This window comes from Excalfactoria chinensis, chromosome 17 (assembly GCF_039878825.1).
Source record: "Excalfactoria chinensis isolate bCotChi1 chromosome 17, bCotChi1.hap2, whole genome shotgun sequence".
In the NCBI taxonomy this organism is placed as follows: Eukaryota; Metazoa; Chordata; class Aves; order Galliformes; family Phasianidae; genus Excalfactoria; species Excalfactoria chinensis.
The window spans coordinates 965,146-981,004 of NC_092841.1; the positions used below are offsets into that span (position 1 = coordinate 965,146).

Sequence of the window (15,859 nt, forward strand, 5' to 3'; positions counted from 1 at the left end):
TGTCCTTGAAAATGATCATATCTGCTGAAAAAGAAACCAGGTAGCTCAGTCTGGATGAGGCCTCTGGCTACAATGCCATAATTGGACGTATTTCTGTTGCTGGCTTGTCTGGCTGTTCAGAGCTAATAGTTCTTCCCCCTATGTGGCAGTGTGGTGTCTAAACATAAATTCATCCCTCCTTTTTCTCCTGCATAGGATCACTATGACTGGGGCTTGCGCGCTATCAAGTCAGTACTGGTTGTTGCTGGTTCCCTCAAGAGAGATGACCCAGGGCGACCTGAAGACCAGGTTCTGATGCGTTCTCTTCGTGACTTCAACATCCCCAAGATAGTGACTGATGATGTGCCAGTGTTCATGGGGCTGATTGGGGACCTCTTTCCTGCATTGGATGTGCCTCGGAAGCGTGACTTGAATTTTGAGTCATTTGTGAGGCAGGCTGTGTTGGACCTCCGGCTGCAGGCTGAGGACAACTTTGTGCTCAAAGTAAGACCAAGTAATCTGTTGTGCCTACATAGCCATCAAATTATGGTTTTCCTCTACCATTTTTGCATTCACAGTGGCAGCTCTGTGCAATATTCCCCTTTCAGTCTGACCTTGGTGGAGGAGACAGTTTGCTGTGCTGGTTCTGACGCAGTTGTGCAAAAAGCCAGCACTGACTCAGTCCCTGACTTCACAAGGGGCCAACCCTTGTTGCTTGATGAAAGCAAGGCCCTTGAAGAGCTGAGCTTTGCCAGCCAACAGCTATAAGGTATAAATCACAAAATCATGGAAGGGCGTGGGCTGTAAGGAACCTTGAAGATCTTGTAGTCCCATCCCCGTGCTGTGTGCTGGCTGCCCATCACCAGCTCAGGCTGCCCAGGGCCCATCCATGGCCTTGGGCACCTCCAGGAATGGGGCACCCACAGCTCTCTGAGCAGCAATGCCAGGGCCTCACTATCCTCTGAGTAAGGAATTTCTTCCTCATGACTAACTTCAATCTCCCCTCCGTTATTCAAAGCCATTCCCCCTTGTCCTGTCACTATCTGACTGTGTAAAAAGTCATTCTCTGCCCTGTTTACGTGCTTACTTTAAGTACTGGGGGATCAGCCCCTAGTGTCTTCTGTTCCCCAGGCTGAACAAGCCCAGCTCCCTCAGCCTTTCTTTATAGGAGGTGATTGGAGCCCTCTGGTGATCTTTGTGTGCTTCCTCTGGACACACTTCAGCAGCTCCTCATCTTTCTTGTACTGCTGGCCCCAAGACTGGACACAGTTCTCCAAATGGAGCCTCATGAGGGCAGAGCAGGGGGGGACAGTCCTCTCCCTGCCCACTGCCACCTCTCTGTTGATGCAGCCCAGGGTACAGTTGGCCTTCTAGGCTACAAGAGCACACTGCTGGCTCATGTTCAGCTTTTCATCCACCAAACCTGCCAGGTCCTTCTCCATGGGGCTGCTCTCTGGGAATTCTCCCGGTCTGCATGCATATCTGGGATTACCCCAACCCAAGTGCAACACTGCACTTGGCCTTGTTGAACCTCATTAGATTCATGTGGGCCCACTTCTCAAGCCAGGTCCCTCTGGATGGCATCCCTTGCTTCTGTGATATCAGCTGCACCATTCAGCTTGGTGTCATCAGCAATCTGCTGAGGGTGCACTCAGTCCTAATGTGTGTGTCTGATAAAGACGCTGAAGAGCACCAGTCCCAAGACTGTCCCCCGAGAGACACCACTAATCACTGACCTGCACCTAGACCGACCTGCTGACCACAACCCTCTGGCTGTGACCATCCAACCAATTCCTTATCCACTGAATAGTCCAAGAAGTTCTAATCTGTATCTCTCCAATTTACAAATAAGAATGTGCTGTGGCATCATAGATAAGGCCTTGCAGAAATCCAGGCAGATGACATCACTTGCTCTTCCTTTGTCTACTGATACTGTCATTTCATCATAGGAGGCCACCAGATTGGTCAGGTGAAATAGTGCTGTGGGTTTATGTACAGTCTGAGGTTCTCAACCATCATGATCAGAGTGGCTGGATCAGACTTGAGCCAAATCCATTTGCGTATCTTGGTCGCATCCTTTTAAAGGAAAGGCTGAGCAGAAGCTGCTGTGTAGATCTGAACTTCAATATGTCATCGCTGTCTGAAATTCGGGCATGCTTTTTTCAGGTGGTGCAGCTGGAGGAGCTGCTGACAGTACGGCACTCTGTCTTTGTGGTGGGAAATGCAGGCACGGGCAAGTCGCAGGTGATGAGGTCTCTGAATAGGACTTACCAGATAATGAAGCGACGACCTGTCTGGACAGACCTCAACCCCAAGGCAGTCACCAACGATGAGCTTTTTGGCATCATAAACCCAGCAACGAGAGAATGGAAGGACGGTAAGTGTATAAGTGCATAAGTGTATTTTCTCCCTGAATGTGCAGATAAAGAAGGGTTATTTTTTTATGAACTTCTTGAGCAACCCAGGAGGGTTCTTTGTGTGCAGGTCGCAAAGCCTGGTGCTTGTCTGCTGCTCACACCCACATGAGAGCATGTGGTCAAAAGGATTTATAGGATGTGTTAGATGTTTGATTTTCAGATGGAAAATGTAACATAAGCCTGCTTTATGCTAATGCCCTGAGAATAAGTGTCTCATCTCTTAAGAACAGCAATTACCACATCCTAAATGGGACGGATGAGCTGGAGTGGGCTGGACCAATGACAAAAGAGATGTGTGCTGGGGCCCCTCAGCATTTGCCAGCCCTGGGTTTCCATTGCTGGTAGAACACACACACCAGCTCTGAAAGTGATGCTTTTCCACCACAGCCTTTTCCACTGAGTCACTGCCTGATCTCTGCAGTACACCAGCACTTGCCAGTCTGTCAGTCCTCATCACTCCCGAGGAAAGTAAGCCATGAGTTGAAAACTAGCTGAAAGGTCACAGTCAACTCTTGCTTGTGTTTAATGCAGAAATGCAGTTTTGATTTATGTTTGCAGCTGGTTTGGGAGAAAGGCATTGCCATGAGTCATTCCTGGCCAGAATCTCATCAAAGATAAAGAGACAAACTGTCACCTGCCACAGACCCCTCCCGATCCCCTGCTTTGCTCTGATGTCAGGGTTCATTTAATTTAATTGTAATTAAGGACCCTAAATGAAAAGTGAGGAAGAGCAGCGTGGGACACAGGCAGAGCTGTGCAGAAGGCTGCGGCAGCAGATGGAGGGCCGCAGGTGGCACAGAGCAGCAGCACAGGGGATGTGGTAAAGGCATACACTCTGTCTTGCCTGGCCTGCAACGTTTCAAAGGATGCATAAGTGATTCTGTCCTGAGATTTAAAGGCAAACATGTTTTGTATTGGCCATTCCTTAAATAATTTGTTTCTTTTGGCTAAATATCAGCAAGGAGATTTTTCCCACAGTCCAACAAGAGGTGATGCTGTCATCCCATCACTGTTCATTATCAAGAGCTGAAAAAGCTGTATGTGTTGGATGGTAGAAGGTCCCATGGGGGAGTCCTAAAAGGGTACTTTATAAAATCAAGCTCCTTTTTTAAGCCTCACGACAGCTCTGTGGTATGGATGCACAAGGTTAGGAGAGAGGCACTTTTCTCCATGCTGCTGTCACAGAACATATGAGGAGAGATTGATGCTCCGAGGCAGTCGATATTTTAGATACTAATGATCTTGGAGGAGATTCAGAGGCAGTTTGCATGGCACGTGTTCAGCATGTGAGGGGCTGCACAGAGGCAGAGCCAGCAGAGTGCCCTTTTGTGACTTAATCTCAGAATGAGATACCCACATCAGGTGAACTCTTCTGCATTTGCTGTGTGCAAGCTTTGCTTTCAGACATGTAATGCCACCATCCATTCCTGGTGTGGGTCACAAAGAAATAGCTTGTCCTGGAGAAAAGAAGTGTTGGTTAACAATTCATCAGGAGAGACTCTTTGTTTTCCTTTCGTGTTTGCCTGCTGTTTTTTCATGGAGACCAGCACCTCCCTTGGTGTTTCCATGAGTAGAACAGAGCTGTGGTTTAGCGGAGTTTCCATTTGCTCTGCAGTACTGCTGCTCTGTTCCCAGCCTCCTTGCTCTTCTTACCATTCATTATTTACTCCCCTCGAGACACTGCATCCTCTGCATCTCCTTGATTTTACTGACATTTTGTTCTGTCATTCAATGCCATCCTGTGCTTGTTCTCCCCTCAATCTCACTAAAGCCCTGACCCGGTGTTTAATGCGTCTTGATTTCCCTGAAATACTTTGAGCCACAAAAAAAAAGCAACCCAAAAAAACCCAACACTTATAAGAAACTCCAAGGCAGATTTAACTGATTTTCCCTTCATTGTGTAATTCATGCTTTCTTTTGCCTCTCAGCATCTCCACTTCTCATAACCCGTATTCTCAGTGGGAATGAAGCTCATGTGTAGGTCTGCAGTCATTTTCAAGTGATGCTGACTGATAACATAATGATTCCTTCAAAGCAGACTAGACCCATATCATGATACGGAAGTATTTATTACTTAAAACATGTACAGGTGTGCGGTGTTCTGAATGCTGAAGATGAAAGCATTAATTATGATAATTTTTAGCAAGATGCTACAGAAAATAGAGCAGGTGGCAGATTTGTTCATCAGGATATTCATGTCATCTTCCCAGGGCTGTTTTCATCAATCATGCGAGAGCTGGCCAACATCACACACGACGGCCCCAAGTGGATGGTACTAGACGGAGATATCGATCCGATGTGGATTGAGTCTCTTAATACAGTGATGGATGATAATAAGGTAATTAATATAAATTAAAGAAGAATTGCACGGTGTGTTTCAACGTGGGAGAAAATGGATACATGAAAGTGATGCCTCCTCGAGTAATACAGTTGTGACAGTGTTTTTTTCAGCTATGCCAAACAGTGTTACATGAAGAAAATGATGTGTGAGGAAAATAGCATGCTATCGTGGGAATTTCCCTTTCTTGGGAAACTGGAATCACGGGTAACCACAGATGTCCTTACAACAACTGCAGACCCTTTAAAAACAGAACAGGGCATAATTATGCACCTTTTCTCTCACCCCGAGGGAGTGCTGTTCATTCTGGGTCATGGAAGAGAGGGATCATTCCACTACCTGTTAGAAATCAGTTGCTGTGCTTATAGGAACCGATCTGACAGCAGCCAAGCTTTTGAGCACAAAGTATTGAGCGCTTGTCAGTCCTGTTCCTGCAGATGCATTAACCCCAGAACTGTGCTGCTGCTCTGTGTGCTGTATGCAGGTGCTGACCCTGGCAAGCAATGAGAGAATCCCCCTGAACCCAACGATGCGACTGGTCTTTGAGATCAGCCACTTGCGCACGGCCACCCCAGCGACTGTGTCCAGAGCTGGTGAGTCCTGGTCTGACCTCACCCCAGGGTGTTGAAGGGGCAAATGGGGATCCAATGCCATCCACCAGACTTTTGTTGGACCCTGGTGAAAGTTCCCAACTTGGGATCACGTTTGCCTTTGATGGGCAGAATGTAACCCTGAAGCACTTGGGCAAACTGGGGATCCTAAACCCAAATCCATGTATCTTGGAGCTAGAACCACAGCTCCCTGGTACTGATGGGTGATGATAGCAGCAGCAGTGCTGAGTGCTGCAGTTGTGCAGGGCCCTGTATGGACAGTCTGTATCCCAGAGAGCTTCTAATCTTCAGAAAAAGTGTGTGATGCATGAGAAGAGGGAGTGAAGGTGTCTCCTACTTTCAGATTTCAGGGGAGTGAGGCCCAGAGCAATAACATGACTCAAGCAGGGCCACGTTCTGCCTTTGAGTCAGTCAGGAGATGTGGTCATTTTTTCCTAGGTTGTGTCCCTCCACTGTTTGTATTTCTCCTCCTCATTTTATTCTGCAAGGATTGTGAAGTGGATTCACTGAAGAGTGGGTGTTTCTTGGGCCATATAGAGAATCGTGGAATGGTTTACATTGGAAGGGACCTTAAAGCCTGTCCAGTCCCACCCCGTATTGTGGGCTGGCTGCCCACCCTCCCCCCAAGATCAGGCTGTCCAGGGCCTATCCATGGCCTTGGGCACCTCCAGGGATGGGGTACCCACATTTCTCTGGGCAGCGGTGCCAGGGCCTCACCACCCTTGAGGTAGAGAACTTCTTCCTCACATCTGACCTGAATCTCCCCTCTTTAGATCTAAATAATTCCCCCTCTCCATCTTTCCTGTAGGCCCTTTTACGTACTGGAAGGCTGCAGTGGGATTTCCCCAGAGCCTTCTCTTCTCCAGGATGAGTAACCCCAGCTTCCTCAGCCTTTCTTCATAGCAGAGGTGCTCCAGCCTTCTGAGCATCATCTTGGCCCTTCTTTGGACCCACTCCAACAGCTCCTCATCTTTTGTGTGTTAGGGGTCCCAGGCCTGGACACAGTGCTCCAGATGGAGCCTCATGAGGGCAGAGCAGAGGGGGACAATCCCCTCCCTGCCCACTGCCACCCCTCTGTTGATGCAGCCCAGGGTACTGTTGGCCTTGTGGGCTGCAAGTGCTCACTGCTGGTGCAGTCAAGATTTTTGTCTTGATATCAAGCTTCTGTTAACCCTTCCTGTTGATGGCTCTCCCACAAGGCTCCATGCTGGGCTGTGTTGGTGTTGAGGAGCCTGCATGGCACACCCTGCCCAGACCTGCACAGCTCCTCAGCCCTTTCTGCCAGCTTTTGCCTGTTGTTGTTACAGTGATGGGGATGGAGGGCAGAGGTGCTGGGCTGTGGATATCCGCTATGATGGGGTGTGTAATGGGACATCCAGGTGTTGCTGGTTGAGTGGATGTTGCTGAGCAATTCTGCTGAAGGCCAAGAGTGGTCTCTGCTGTGTCATCAGTATCTTCCTTCTCACCCTAAAGGGATCCTGTACATCAACTCAGCAGATCTGGGCTGGAATCCCCCAGTGAGCAGCTGGATTGACAAGAGAGAAATCCAGTCAGAAAGAGCCAACCTGACCATTCTGTTTGATAAGTACCTGCCACCTTGTCTGGACACCCTGAGGACAAGGTACCATCTGCAGTGACTGTTTCCCCAAGGGCAGGAGGACATGTTCAACCCCCACAATGGTGGTGCTGTGCTGGGGCTGGGAAGATGTAGCAGTAGAGGGGAGAAGATTCCTCCTTCCCCTTAAGAGCTTTGAGCATCACTGGCTTAACCACGAAAAAACAGTAAAGCAAGGCAACACTCCTGGTTTACCAAGGCAACACAGATCTGGTTTTCATCTGATTGTGCCTGTACTTCTTGTGCATCTCTCGGATGGTAAATCCAGGAGGTCCTAGAGACAAAACCTTCTCAGTCTCTTGAAGCGTCAGGTTGGACCTGGGTCCACCCGAGAAGTTGTTTTTCAGTAGAGCAGATTTTAGACCACTGCTGAAGAATAGTTTTCAGTCTGCAGTGTGGGCGGTGGAGACATCAGATCTCTTTTTTCCTTCTTCCCTCTTTTTTTCCCTTTTTTTTGTGAGAGAGGGTGGGATTGCTCTTGTGGCAGTTTTCAATTTCTTTCTCCAATGCATTTGAACTAAATGGAATCAGTCTGTACAGACATCCAGCCTGGATGTATTTCACAGTTGGACAGCTGTCCAATGCATATGAACTTGAAGTTCTGGAAGGGCCCTGATCTTTCCTAGGCTGAGTTTGTTCCCAGGTGGGGCACACAGAGAAGTCCTGTGGTAGTTGCTCAGTGATCAATGGAGAGAGCTCTCTTAATCCTCATGTGATGAGAGTCGGCCAAGGCAGAGTCCCAATAAAGTCATAGAATCACAGAATGGCCTGGGCTGAAAAGGACCTCGATGCTCATCCAGTTCCAACCCCCTGCTATGTGCAGGGTCGCCAACCACCAGCCCAGGCTGCCCAGAGCCACATCCAGCCTGGCCTTGAATGCCTGCAGGGATGGGGCATCCACAGCCTCCTTGGGCAACCTGGTCCAGTGTGTCACCAGCCTCTGGGTGAAAAACTTCCTCCTGATATCCAACCTAAACCTCCCCTGTCTCAATTTGAGGCCATTTCTCCTTGTCCTATCACTATCCCTCGTGATCAGTCATTTCCCCTTCTGTTTATATGCTCCCTTCAAATATTGGAAGGCCACAAGGAAGCTTCCCACATCCTCTGCTGCTCCCACCTTCCTTTAGAAACCAACCAACCAACAAAAAAAGCACACAAAAGCCTCCACCACCACCACCAAAAAACAGTCAGGATACGGTTGAGCACTGGTGTTATTGATCAGAATGAGGATGTGTCAGAAGGGTCTGAATTAGTGAAGAGAGTTGCCTTTGGAAATTAGAGTTGGGTAGGAGCTAGCAGGGAGCCGCTCCCTGTGAGATGAAACTGAATGAGGCTGCTAGCAGCAGCATCCAGTGGACACTTCCCACTCAGCTGAATGTTGTTGTGTCAGAGTATGAAATCCATAGATTATCTGCAGACAGCCCTGAGCTGAGTATTTTGGTAGCTTGCTTAATTCAGAAATTGTAGCACCAACCTTTCAAATAGCTGTAATTACTTTATGGAGGACTTCGGTTCTGCTACAGCATTAGTTTGGAATTCTGTAAGTGTAGCTTAAATTAATGTAAAATGGCAAGATGAAAGGGTTTATTTTATTACTCCTCTATTTGACCGCTTTTGAACTCCCCGTGTTCGCAGGAAATCATTGCCTTTAGCGAGACTTCCATTTTACTTCTTTCAAGAGGATCAAAGTTTTAAAATGCTTGAAACTTCCGATTACTGTTATTAGTTGTGTATGTGCCGGTGCCAGCAGGTCCAGGGAGGAGAATGGGGGTTCTCTTTGATTGCTGTGCTCGTGAATAAGACATGCACTGAAGCAAAATGCTATTATTCTGAGAAAAGGCTTTCTAGGCTTGCCTTTCTGTGTTGCAAGCAACTGTAGTGCTGGGCCCGATTACATTTCTTGTGCTTTCAATTTCCATCCCTTAGGTTTAAGAAGATTATTCCCATTCCTGAGCAGAGCGTGGTTCAGATGTTGTGTTACCTCCTTGAGTGTCTCCTGACAGAGGAGAACACACCTCCCGACTGCCCCAAGGAGCTGTATGAACTTTACTTTGTCTTTGCTGCTGTCTGGGCCTTTGGTGGATCAATGTTTCAAGACCAGGTAATGAGAAGCTGCTGCTTCATCAGTCTTCTATGCAAGTCTCTTTTTTTCCCTTCCTTTTTTTCCATTTCCTTAACACTTTCCAAGATGTAGTGCTCTATCAGTAATGCTGGTTTCCTGGGCCTTGCATGTAAATGATAATGAACTTGAAATGTGAACACAATTCAGTTTGTGAAAGACCTCATAGCACCAGAGAGGGAGGGTGGAAGGGTCAAACAATGACAGGATGTTTGTTCATGCAGGTATGTTTCAGTGGGGAGAAACACAAAGTTAATTTATGGAGATGTGTGGATAGATTTAATGTGATAAGGTTAAGTGTGGTTTATCAGGTGTTGTATCAGCTGAGCAGCCCTTCAGCAATCAGATTGCACAAGTAGACCTTGTGCTGTGTGATGCAAACCAATCGGTCCTTCAGCACCAATGGCTTTTCTTAAAAAGAGGTGTGCATCAGGCATTGGTAGTCCTCAACATCTGATAAAAGCATGTGAGAAAGAGAAGTGGTCATCAGGGCATGACATACCTTGGGGATTATGGACCTCCCTTTAGGTGGAGGTAGTGGCTGTGCTCTCCAAGGTGCAGTTTGCTGGAGGAGGGCTGTCCGACAGGATCAAAAACGTGGTGCTCTTTGGGTGCTTAAGTCTTCAGCTGGAATTGTTATGTGGGTTTTGAAAATCTGTGATAATCATAAATGAAATGTGGAAAAAGGGTCCCTCTTTAGAGTGTGTGGGTCTCTTAGGGTCTAGCCAAGGCTTTTGCAACTGTTGTTGGACCTCTCAACTCCCTTGCCCTTGCAATAGTGCAGAGCAGCATCCACACGGCTGCTTTGCCAGCTACTGAGGTGGGTGGTGGTGGGCATGCAGCTGGTTCCCTGGAGCAAGCTGCAGGGCACAGTCAAGGTTTTGGACCCTAGACTAGTGCTTGAGGGCACAACCTAGAGATCAGGGTTAGATTTTGGGGTAGGAGGACTGATCAGTCCACGTATCACCAGCCTCTGACAGTCCAAGTACGCTCCTGTCTGAGAGGCAGAGGAAGGCAGGGCACTTCTCCCTATGCTGCTTTTTGCAGTACATCTATCCTATAGATTAATTGCAGCTGTCAGCCTCTGTATCCATCCGTTTGCATTAGGTGAGGTGGGTGTGATCCCTCATGTGGTGGTATTATTGTAAGACTGAGTTTTCTCAAGGTCATCATCTGATAGTGCACAACTTAAACTCTCTCTTCAGACCCTGGTGCTCAAAATAGAGCTGGAACACAGTGGCTTTGGTGGGAGCTTTGGTGTGGGAACACCATGGGACTTGCAAGGATCTTTTCTAGAGCTGCCCTGGGGAAGCAGAAGATAAAGGGGCCTTTTCTCTCCCCCCCGTCTCCTTGTTCTGCCCCATTTCCCAGCTGCATGGCTCAGCTTGAAACAATGTGCCTTACCACAGGTCAGAAACACCTGCTGGACTGCTCACGTTTGCTTCATGGCAAGGAGCTTTGGGAAGTGATGAGCAACTGAAGCCAGACTTAGTGCTTACAAGAGCCCTCATGCCTCCTGGCACTGTGTGGGCTGGATGAGAATGGCTTTTTGTGGTCCTTGTGGAAGCCTTCACCCCTCAGTTTCCTCAATACAGTTGGGAAATAATTGTCCTTAGTGCGGGGGGAATAAAAAAGAAAACAAAGACTGGGAAATACTGCGTTTGCTCCAGCAGTGCAGACTGCTGTGTCAGTAACAGGAGCTCGCAGCTCCTTCAGCAAGCTGCCTGGAGCACAGCTGTGTGGGCAGTGGGTGCCACATCCCTCACCCCACAGCTCCTGCGCCCCTGGCACTGTTGCAGCCATTTGTGCACTAGCAGGGCCTGGTGGGCTCCCAGAGCCTCTTGAGGGCTGCAGGAGGATGCACACAGTGTCCCTGTGGGACGCTGCCTGGCGTGGAGCTGCTTCTGATGCTCTGTAAATGTCAGAGCTGAGAGCAAGGGTACAGCGATGCAAGCGTGGGGAAGCCTGATGAAAAATGATCCAATATAAAATCTGTTTATTGCTTTCCATTGAAGGTGCCCTTCGTGTTGACCTTTTGCTGCTGAAATGTCAGGAGAAAAGAGTTGGGAAGGCTTCTCACCGCTCCGCATGTGGTGGTGGGCAGTGGGGCCCCTGTACAAAACCAAATGATGAATTTGCCTGTTCAAGGCTTCGAGATCAGTGGCAATCTGTACAGGGTTGTGACTAAGGAAGCAGTTTGAGCTGGAGGCTGACCTGGCAGTGAGGCTGGGGCTGGAACCCATGCAGCTGCAGGCAGCTTGGGCTTTAGGAGTGAGGGCAACACTGCGAGAAGGTTTCCAGCACTGCTGTATGTCCCTCCTGTTGAAGGCTGCTCTGCTGCTGGCACTGAGCGGTTGTGACAATGGGAGAACGGAGAATTACAGTTATTCCCCTTCTTTGAATAGTGTGAGAATGCAAAATCAGGAATACGAATAAGCTGGTTTTAGGATCCTCTGGGCTTTTTGATGAGTGATGGCTCAGGGAGCTTCACAGAAGACGTTTGGTGGTAATTCAAGCCTTTGTTTCCTAATGGAGGTCTGTCAGCACGAAGGCAATGTTCTGGCAGTCCCAGCTTCTGGCCTGGGAAAAGACGTGGTATAGAAATGGGGGATAGTGCCACGGATGCCTCAGGAAGACTCTGTACTGTTAAAACTGGATAAATTTCGCATCCAGTGTTTCACAGACATCTTTTATAACAGCATCTTTCCCCTCCCTCCCTTGCCTCTCCTCCCTGGGGCAGAAGGCTGAAATATGCCCGATCTGCACGCGGGCTTTCGTGCTATCACACAGGAGATCTGTGTCAGAGGAGGAAAATAAGGACATTTTGCAAGTCCTGAACCAGCACTGCAGTTAGCTCTTATAAAAGTCAAAATGCTCTAACATCTCCATGCTTGCAAGGACATAACGAGGAACAAGAAGAAAGCAGAGCCGAGGACACACGGTCCCTTCTGCTGCCTTGGTGTGTTGGCACAGTCCTGTTGCTCCAGAATACCGTGGTTTAAAAGAAGCCAGAAGACAGCAACTGATATTAATAGTGCTGTGATTTATGAGGAGTAGCTTTAGTATGCATGCTTTGACTAACCATGGCCACCAGTGTAGACAGATGTTGTGTCCTTGTCTGTTGGAAGGAGCAGGCACTGCAAATCAATCAAGCGGTCTGTTTAGTCACAGGCACGTATTGCTCTTTCTCAGATTGATCCATCTATCTGCTGTGAGAGTGATCAACACAGGGGATGAATTATTTAGATGAGTAAATAGGAGCGATGAGAAGAAATGAAGGAAATGAAAAATTAAGCTTAATAATAGGAAAAAGAATAAGACCGTTATACAGTGGAACATGTTTTAAGCACCGATCCCTCTTTGGTGGATGGGGGCTGATAACGTTCTCCAGCACTGGTGAATTCCTCCAGATTAACATTGTCTCCCCTTTTTGTCTCACAGCTTGTGGACTACAGAGTGGAGTTCAGCAAGTGGTGGGTGGCAGAATTCAAGACCATCAAGTTTCCCTCTCAGGGAACTGTCTTTGACTTTTACATCGATCCAGAAACAAAGAAGTTTGAGCCTTGGTCTAAACTGATCCCCCAGTTTGAATTTGATCCAGAAGTGCCGTTACAGGTTTGTGAGCCTTCTGTAGGTCGGTCGTGCATTTGGTGACTGTAAGCAGTTGGGATGATGCGTAATTAAACATCAAGCAGTTCTCAGTAAGAATGCCTTTCTGCATGGGGTACAACTGAATCATCTGGTTTTCAGTATGGTGCTTGGACTGTGCAGATCACCTTCCATTAGCCTTTCACATACAACCTGTGTACAGAGAGGTGGGTTTGGTGGCAGCTCACTGGTAGCAGAGTGACATTGTTGGGACAAAACCCCCGAGACCCCACGTTGTTGTTCTGCACCTGTCTCAAAACAGATGTTTTTATGAGGCAAAACGTGTCTGCAGATAGAGCTGCATTTGCCAGCTACACTTTTCTCTCCTTTTGGAAGTGCTGCTGTGAGCAGATGACTTGAAAAAGTCATAACCATTTTAGCACAATGTGTGTTTGTGGGGAGATCCAGATGCTGCTGCCAGCATCCAGATGTCAGGGTTTCATCTGCACAGACAGTTTAATCTTAATGGCTGGCAGCTGTGTCATTCCCCTTCCAGGTGTGGTCTACAAACTGGAGTCTTCTCATCCATTCCCACCTCTCAGTTTTTCTGCTCCCTGGTGCGTGGCTGTGGGGTTGTGGCAGTGGTGAGAACTGCTCACCTTCTCATTTCCCCCTGCCCTCAGGCTTGTCTCGTGCCCACAACTGAGACTGTCCGGCTGCGGTACTTCATGGATCGGCTCCTGGAGCGCCAGCGCCCGGTGATGCTGGTGGGCAGTGCAGGCACTGGGAAGTCTGTGCTGGTGGGGGACAAACTCTCCTCGCTGGACACAGATGCCTACGTGGTGAAGAAGGTCCCATTCAACTACTACACCACCTCTGCCATGCTGCAAGGTGAGGCAGCAGCCAAGCCATGGGGCTGCATCAACAGAGGGGTGGCAGTGGGCAGATGGCTTTTTATGTGGGTAGAGCATGGGAGCTGTGAGGTCCCTTTGAAACCAACCATGCTGTGATTCTGTGATTCTATGAGTTCCTCTAGCATGGTACCTGATGCCCAGGAATCTCACAGGGTTCAGAGTAGGACACACACTGATGGGAAACCATAGGTGAGCTGCCTGGTCTCCTACAGGTTTTGTTTGATTTATGTGCTCTGTGCTGACAATACGCAGCCCTCATCTCCTGGTTTCATGGGAGATGATGCTTTCCAATGTGAGAATTTGAATTCAGAGCACCAGCGATTCCAGTTCAGGGCTGTGCTGAAATCCACTGCTATTTTGCACAGCATGCAGCTCATTCTTGACTTGAGGTTTGTCTTTAAGATGCTTGCATTTAAGCCATGCAGAATAAGGTAGGATTCTTAGCTAGGATCCAAACTGTCTTTGGGATATGATGACAATCCCAGTTACCAGGGAGGATGGTGTGAAGGCAGATAGGCAAGGCTGGGAGCCAGGGCTGCCTGCTGCTGGTGGTGTCCTCTGCTTCCCACTGCAGCCCAACGTGTCCCCATGAAGCAGGTCTGCCCCCAGCCTGCACGGAGGCTCAGAGCCCTGAGGTCCAAGGCATGGTCAGTTTGCTGTGTGATTTCTTCAGAAACAAAGAGAAAGGTGGAGATTCTTGCAGAATGGACCATTTTGGGAATGCTTTTTTTACTTTGAGTTGCCCAAAAGACAGAAAAAGTTATATTTGTGTGTTTTTATTAACAAAGAATGGAACAACCCAGCTTGCTTTGAATTGAAGAGTGCTTGAGGGTCACCATGAAGCAAAGCACTTCCTTTATATCACTCCTCTAAACCTTCTCCTGTTGTGACCCATGTGGCCTGAAGTCCTTTTGCTCCCCTGGTCCTGTATGAAAGCGCCATCCCTGAAGCATCACTGAGATGTTGTTAGAAGCATGGTGATGGCGGGGAGCTCCTTCTCCCCCTGCCTGGTCCATCTTTCCTTTTTGGGCTCTCCCTGGGATGTCCTGGAGCCATTGGATGGGCTGAGCTACTGAGAGCAGTGCTGCCCTTTGTGCACCCTGGCAGTATCCCTATTTGCTGCAGCCAACAGCTGTAGTCTGAGATGGGGACATTCCTCCTCTGCAGAGGGGAACAAGTCATCTTGCTCGGGGATGAAGGCATGGCTGTAAGCCTTGTGCGGGGAAGCATGATTTATGCTGCTCGGCAGGCTTCCCCACTGCTCATTTTTTAGAGTTAATTTGTCCCTTTTGGTACAGTTTGTCAGTTGGCTGCTTTTTTTCCCCAGCAGTCACCTCTTAAATTAGTAAAACATGGATACAAAGCAGTTTTGTTTTTTTTTTTAAACCTTCTTTAAGAAAAAAAGAAGGAAAAAAAGAAGGACCCAAACTTTCAAAGCCAGCAATTTCTTAGACAAGGTGCCTGTCCCACCCCGACCAGCAGGCAGCATGGAGAGGAGCGATGCTTGCAAAGTCCCATTTGCAGGGATCGTTTCTTTCAGGTTCCAGCTCAAGTATGCAGCAGCACAGAGGTGGAGATGTGGACCCTTATTGTTACTGTGGGAAGTGGCTTCAAATTAAAATGTGTCTTTCACGAACGTGTCACTTGATCCCCAGTAATTGCGTTTCAATGTGATGAATATTCTGAATACTTGTGTAACCTCAAAAAGGGCTGATTTTATATGTTCATTAAGGGCTAATTACATTTAAATTAAATGCTTATTTGAAACACTTAATTTAACTTGCTACCAGAAATCTCAAATCTTACGGTTTTATTCAAGGGGGGGGATGCTCTGCTGAGGCAAGATGCATCATTTTTCTCAGCTCAGTTCATTCCTTTGTGCAGCAGCTGTCTGCAACCAGAAGTGGGCTGAATTTTGAGGAGTGGGAAAGAAAAGCTCTCTGAGATGCACCGGAGCAGTGCAAGAAAAGCCAGAACAAATGATGCTTTAAAGCATATATAATTCATACCTTGAAAAAAACAGAACGTAAATCTCCCTTAATAACTAATGCACGTGGTGATGTTTGGATTAAATGTGCATTCTAAACAAGGAGACTTTTATTAAAGTTTGTAGTCCTGTTTGCATTTGCAGGTCCTGCCTAATTACTAAGAACTGCTGCTTGCTGTGCTACCATAGATGTGCAGAAAACCCAGGCTTTGTAAATGGAACTAATTCTGCTCTTGGGACTAGTGGCAGTGAGCCCCTAAGAATGGAATTTGCTCCAAGTCAGTCTATAGG

At 47.9% G+C, this 15,859-nt stretch overlaps 1 protein-coding gene across 1 annotated transcript in view; it reads left to right on the top strand.

Annotated features, from left to right (window-relative positions):
- The window catches only part of DNAH9 (dynein axonemal heavy chain 9), a 164,745-nt gene that overhangs the window by 44,569 nt on the left and 104,317 nt on the right, over positions 1–15,859 (top strand). Inside the window, exons 31-38 of the mRNA XM_072351683.1 lie at positions 196–483; positions 2,146–2,356; positions 4,607–4,734; positions 5,219–5,327; positions 6,819–6,966; positions 8,887–9,061; positions 12,521–12,694; positions 13,351–13,558. Coding sequence (XP_072207784.1) covers positions 196–483; positions 2,146–2,356; positions 4,607–4,734; positions 5,219–5,327; positions 6,819–6,966; positions 8,887–9,061; positions 12,521–12,694; positions 13,351–13,558 — 1,441 coding nt within the window. The remainder of the gene's footprint in view (positions 1–195; positions 484–2,145; positions 2,357–4,606; positions 4,735–5,218; positions 5,328–6,818; positions 6,967–8,886; positions 9,062–12,520; positions 12,695–13,350; positions 13,559–15,859) is intronic.